At 36.6% G+C, this 6,511-nt stretch overlaps 1 protein-coding gene across 2 annotated transcripts in view; it reads right to left on the minus strand.

Annotated features, from left to right (window-relative positions):
* The window catches only part of LOC122075231 (N-terminal acetyltransferase A complex auxiliary subunit NAA15), a 54,043-nt gene that overhangs the window by 13,533 nt on the left and 33,999 nt on the right, over positions 1 to 6,511 (minus strand). Inside the window, exons 15-20 of one of the 2 annotated variants that reach the window (XM_042640189.1) lie at positions 2,743 to 2,871; positions 2,494 to 2,576; positions 2,162 to 2,392; positions 923 to 1,055; positions 728 to 838; positions 31 to 162 (exon numbers count right to left, since the gene is read on the minus strand). In XM_042640189.1, coding sequence (XP_042496123.1) covers positions 31 to 162; positions 728 to 838; positions 923 to 1,055; positions 2,162 to 2,392; positions 2,494 to 2,576; positions 2,743 to 2,871 — 819 coding nt within the window. Of the gene's footprint in view, positions 1 to 30; positions 163 to 727; positions 842 to 922; positions 1,056 to 2,161; positions 2,393 to 2,493; positions 2,577 to 2,742; positions 2,872 to 6,511 lie in introns of both variants that reach the window. The other variant, XM_042640187.1, reaches the window with a different exon arrangement.

Genomic DNA, 6,511 nt, shown 5'->3' on the forward strand with positions numbered 1-6,511 from the left:
GTGTAAGAATGCTTTTGAGTGTATAGGTACCTGAAAAGCAAGCAAAATCTTCTGCTTTCTCATGTTCACTTCAAAAGAAAGTAAGTGTGTCTCCAAGGACTCCGACGAATGCTTTTGAAGTAGCTTCAAATATTTTGTAGTTTCTGACAATGGATCCTCAACCTGTAAAGCGGGGATCAAAACCAAAGAGTATGTTATTGCTCCTAATAGACAAACATCTGTGCTGCTTGGTATCAGCTTCAGAATGTCCCCACTCTACACAGGATGCCAGGAGATATTGAAGGCTATCTTGCGGACTCAGTACAGTCATTTTCTGCATATTGTACTCCCTCAGGCTTCCACCACACAAAGACAATCCTTCCCAACTTGGCTGTCTCAAATTTTATCTTTTAAATACGTAATGACTCTTATCAACTTTATCCTTTCACCATTGCATTTAAAACATTTCAAACCAATGATGGGAGGACAAATTAAAAGATATAGCTATTTTTAAAGTTGTAACTCTCCTCCCTTGAATATTGAGCATTTTCAAGAGGGCATAGTTTTATCCATAAGTGCGAATGACCTTGGACAGCTATCCCATTGTGTATAAAGAGATCTTTATGGTTTTCAGAAAAACATTGATATAAAGGAAAAATAGGAAATCAGAAAAAAGAAAGGAAAAAATAATACATAGAAAAGCAGAAAAAGCTCAGCAGAAAGAAAAGTTTCAGGAATCCGATTCTACCTGCAATAACTTCTCCCCATTGGGATCAGGATCTACTGGCTTGGCATGTTGCCGTTTTCCACTCTTAGCGACACCAGTTGCATTTGATTCCTCTTCATTCTTCTCTTCAGCCTCCTTTCAAATATGAAAATGTCATAATTTAAATCACTGAGAAGAAAGGAAACTAAGAAACATACGAAAGAAAAGCTAATATACTTTCTTTGCACGGGCTTCTGCTTTTTTCTGCTTTTGTCTCATCTTCCTTTTCTGAGAAGGAAGCAACTTTGACATTTCATCATCTTCTTCGGTTGCTGATTTTGGAGGAGAATCATACAACTTTAAATAGCATCTGCATATACATAAATGGATATGGTTGAACAGAATGTTGACTAGTGTTATAAGAAACAAGCTAATGGAAGACATTAGAAGAGACTACAAGTGATGGGTCATCCACTTAGGAGCTTCTCCTTTTAATCAGTGGACCGCAATTTCCCCCACTTCTTCTTTTTAATCTCCCCATGTCCTTTATGGAGATCACTAAAAATGATAGGAATGAGAGGCTTCTTGTCCTGAAGAAAAAACCCCAACATCAAGAAGCCTTTCTTCCTCCCCAATTTCTATCCCCCCCAATCTATCTCCTCTGAACTACAGTGTCCTTTTCTCTACCTCTCCAGCCAGTTTTTCATCTTAAGGTCACTGAATAAACAAAACCTGAAGTTATGTTCCATATTTTGAACAACACTGGTTACAATTTGGCAAAATATTTCAGTTTCTCTGGATCACAAAATGAAATTACATGCAAAATACAAAGAATACAGTATAGTCGAAACAAGCAAAGCCAAAAATTTGTCCAAAAATAACTGAAATGTTACATTCCATATAAAATACAGTATATGGAGGTGAAATGGTCGAAATTGCTAAAACGCTTCAAGTTTGTATAAAAAATCACAAATCTTCGGAGAATCTAAGCTCCCACGACTATATGCAAAGAAATATTTGTATTGAAACTTCAAGAAATAGGTAACTCCCTATAAACTTATTATCTTGGTTCACATTTTTTGCTAGATTTGAGCAATGTTTGAACGCTTACACCAGTAAATAGGGTGCAAAACCAAACTACCACTTTGAGCATTCAATTTTTGACATCTAATCATTCATAATGTGTATTTATCCTTAAATAAGCATCCGTTAAAGTTTCATTGCAAAATTCTTAGCATTTCCCTTCGTTACCTTCATTTCCCAAAAATTTACCAATTTTCAACTTTTTCGAAGAAATATTTCGATTTGGAAAGGTTCATTGTCGAAATGGCCTATCTTGGTTCTCTTTTTTGTTAACTATCTTGAGGAGTTCTAGTTAGCTTAGCATTTGAAATTGTGTGGTGTAGGAATTGAAAAATCTCATCCAGCTGATACATAATCTAGAGCATATATACACACACACAAAAAATCCTTTACCTGATAGCTCCAGCAGCTGCTTTATGAAAATATGCATTTGAATGTAACCGATCCTGAAATTTTAGCATCTCCACATAGGCACGCAGAGTCATTTTTCTTAAGCAATAAGAATGGAAGTCAAACTGGTCTTCAGTCATATCTGCGTAATGCTTCTCCACAGCCAAAAATTTTTTCAAAGCCCGACCAAGATCACTTTGACGATAGTAACTTTCACCAGAAGCTAGTTCATACCTTCTCAGGAATCAGGATGCATAAACCCAGGAAAAATTAGCAGAAAAATCACAAAGCCAATTGTGATAGATACTCTTAATGAATAAGGGCAAAAAACACACCACATGCACTGCATATCATAAAGGTTATTGTGCTGATCTCCATCCTTGGTGAACAATACAGCAGTTTTCTCTGCTAATCCAACCTTAAGGGAAAAGTGTAATATTCAACAAAACTCAGTTTCACACAAGGAGAACATGAAAAATAGAGAACAGAATGAAGGAGATGAATGCTAAACTTAAAATTAAATGATCAAAACTGAAAAAATAAAATAAATTAAAGAAAGAAAGATATGAAATAGAAATATACACCTGATCAGCCTGAAGCATACGCTTAACACATTCACTATTTATGTAGCGATCTGCAAGATCCATAGATCTTGCTTCATCTGCCAAAGCAGCAGCAGCTGGCAAGTCACCTGCATGCTTCAATATCCTGCCCTGTGAACAAAGACATGGGAAATTACCAGGAAGTTAAAGATCGATGAGATTGAGTGCTCTTTGACTAAAAAACAGAATTGCCAATACAATGCTCAAGCTCATGAATGCAGTTTGGGATCAATGCTAGAATAAATGTGAACATAATCAAGAAAAACATTATGTAAAAAAAATTAATTACTGGAAAGTTTCAGCTAATATATTTAATTTTTTTGGTAAATAAACAATGATCTTCCTGGTGATTAAATTTGTTGGTATCTATTGCAAATTCAAAAGAAAAGGATCTATGATTCTGCTATTGTTAATTCTTGTATGTGGTCAGATTTTGAGTGACCCCCATTGATGTAGATAAGTCACTTGGGCTTATTTTATTGCAAATAAGCCCTCGGTTGTGTTATGTATGTGTTGAACCTTTGATCCCATGGTTTTTCTTTGAAATGAGCCACTTTAATGGGCCTAAAATATGGGTAAAAGGTAGAAAAACGGGATTTAATTCATTAGTATAATTAGTTGTTATTTAATTCAATAAAGGCTCATTAGACCATTAGTTGGTTGTAAAGTCCTATATGGACTATTAGTTAGTTAATCCTACTCCATGTTGGAGTTATAAAGTCAAGTCCCAGTCCTATTTTGAATTCCTAGTTGTAGTAGGAGTGTCTAGTCCTCTTTGAAAACTAGCTCCTCGTCTTAGTATGATTGTAAGCTTCCCCCTCTATAAATAGAGAGGCATATGACTTGTGACTTCCGAAAATGTCATAAACAAATGTGATATCAATAAATTGACATGAGAAGGTATTATAAATATAGATTTTCTTCTCAAAATACATAATTAGCATGAAACTAATTGAGACATTTCTAATTGAATTACTGATATTACATTTCATAAGACAAAGGGATCCGGCTCTTCTCCTTAATTCCCATTGCTCAGGTCAACCCATAGTTATTTGGACGAGCGTCACGTGTACAGGCGAAGATCCAACGCTTTGAGAGAAGCGTGGCAAACGAGACGTTGACAGAGGCACAGAAAGCAAGGCGTTGAGAATCATTGGACCTTCGCTTGGACAAGTGGCACTCGCCCAGGTAACTATGGGCAAGACCTAGGCAATGGGCGCTCAAGAGAGGAGCCAGAATCCTAGACACAATGGGTGTAAAAAGATTTTGTCGGCCCATGCTTAAGATGTCTATGCACTTCCTTCCATTGACTGAGCAAACTAGCATGTATCTAGCGGGAAATTTTCTTGCTTATGAGATATATGCAAGTGCTTTTTGTCCAGGATTACCCCTTATGCTAGACAAAAGAGGGGTTGAAAGTCATTTTACACCTTGTGTTTATGGTGCAAGGGCCACTACCAGAATAATTTTCCCTCACTTATATCAAATTATGGGATAATTAATTGATGTTCTGAATTCAAATATGAAGTTTAGTATTTGGAATTAGTTCATACTTCGTACTCCTTTTATTTTTATTATTGGTGAAATCTTTATTCATTCAAATGAATGAATTATTGAGTGATTGCTATTTAGCTAAAAAAGTTATTATTGAGATGTGAGATGCCTAAACATTTGAGGGGTGTGATAACCAAAACTGAGGGGTGAGATACCCATTCCTTTATTCTCTTTCACCCTTCTCAACCCCCCATCTGTTCTATTCTTCATTTTCTATTTTATTTGTTGTAACATTCAAGAGGTTCAATTCAGATTCTGTTAGAAGCTATTACAATCCAAAACCAACCAGCATCAGTGAAGATTTTAGGAAAGAGATCGATCTCCATATCTCCCTCCTCTAACCTCTGATCTGTAAACCCTTTTAAGGGTGTGTTCTAGGCTGCTAATAGACCATTTGGTCCTCTTCTTGGAGCTGTCCAGATCTGTCCAGTGGCTGTTCAGAAGAATCTTGAAGTTTTCTCTCTCCTAGGTCAGAAAATCAAGAAAGCTTATAACTTCACAACCAGCCATCAATATCCTCTCAACTTTGGGGGTTTTTGTACCCTTCCTAGAGACTATCTACGCCCAAGAGTACAGCTCAATCGGACTCCTACAGACCTAGCCGCACCTCTCTCTCTAGCTCTATAGCAAGCCTTTCTCTCTCCTATCTGGCTGGGTTTGGGCTGGTTTTGCTCCTATATGGATATTGTATCCTTGGGGGTTTATTTGATGGTCTTATTTCTTTGTTTCTTGATCCTATTTGTATTGTTTGGGGTTATAAACTGCTAGGGTAATTTCTTGTAATCTACTCCTGCATTACCCATCCCCTAGCCCATTTGGAAATAAATACTAACCCCCCCCCCCAAAAAAAAAACCTTACCTCGATGTGTACGAAAAAAAAAATTAATCCAGTTAATACTAATAGTTTAGGTTCATCAGCTCTTTCTCTCTCTATTTACTTCCATGGCTTAAATTTTTATTATAATTTTCTCATCAGAATCTGACTGGTCCCAAGCTTACCACAGAGAAGAAGCAGCTCACTAGTAATTTAAGCAACTTTCACTGAGTCCAGCGAATGAGCAATATTCCATGAATATAACCAAGCGGAGTCTCATGAAAAGCTAGTTATGAGCAACTTGTGTGAAGACAAGCTAGCATTAGAGCAGTTAGATCCAGGCCAGAAATCAAATTTGATGCATAACCGGTTCTAGTCTGTGGTCCAGGTATTATTAACTTTGGTCAGATATATGTTCTCTTGGATTTCGGCCCTCAAGGAATCACCCTCTCTAGGAGTTCTCCTCCCAACATCACAGCACAATCAACAAAGTAGTTCTCCAGAAATAGACTTGGTGTATCTCTTTCACCACAAAGCTACTGGGCTAGATCTCGTTTATTTCTCGATTTCCTGAAGTATCAATCGAAACCACTCACGTGACCCACTATAAAAGAACCATCTTGACGAGACTGGGTCAAAATTTGAACTCAACATATCTCCCCCAGGTTTGAAGAAAATTCCCCCAAATTTGTTTTTCTTGTTTCAACTTTTTTCCAAATCACACCCAAAGGGTGCTTGGACAAGTGGATTCACAGCACAACATCAACAACATTTGGAGTTGCTTTTCTACCCAAGAACCCTTGAAGGTAACAAAATTCTCTCAACTTTTTTTCCAAAAAAAAATGATGAATACCTGGTCGTTGACTCTATAGTTTTTATATGTGAAACAATGTTCCCCGCTCTATGGCTTGATGAAGTCCAATTTTTTTTTCCGGAAAAAAAAAAAGTTGATAGTCATTGCTAGGAACTCACTTTTATATATATTGGACACCACTGGCCGCCGATCTACGGCCTCACAGAGTCGCTTTTTTATTTCAGCAAGCAAATCAATTATTTAAATTTCTGAATTTTGAAATTTATTCTTGTTAAAGAGTGTTTACGATAGGGGAGTGTCCCCATCAGCTATGAGTTGAGTCTTATTGTTGTTTTTTGTTTCCTTATTAGATTGTAATTGGATGTTTGAGTCTTAGTAGGGTTCCTACCAAGACTCTACTTATTGGATTATAAATAAAGGTGAGCACCACAATATCTATACACACAAAACCATCATGGGTTTAGATATCTCTCTCGATTTTGCTTCTTCTACTTAACAAGTATTGGTTGGTGGTTCAGCTTTCTTCAAAATTTTAAAAAATTAAAGAAAATACCAAAAAAAAAAAAAAA

Source organism: Macadamia integrifolia, chromosome 4 (assembly GCF_013358625.1).
Source record: "Macadamia integrifolia cultivar HAES 741 chromosome 4, SCU_Mint_v3, whole genome shotgun sequence".
In the NCBI taxonomy this organism is placed as follows: Eukaryota; Viridiplantae; Streptophyta; class Magnoliopsida; order Proteales; family Proteaceae; genus Macadamia; species Macadamia integrifolia.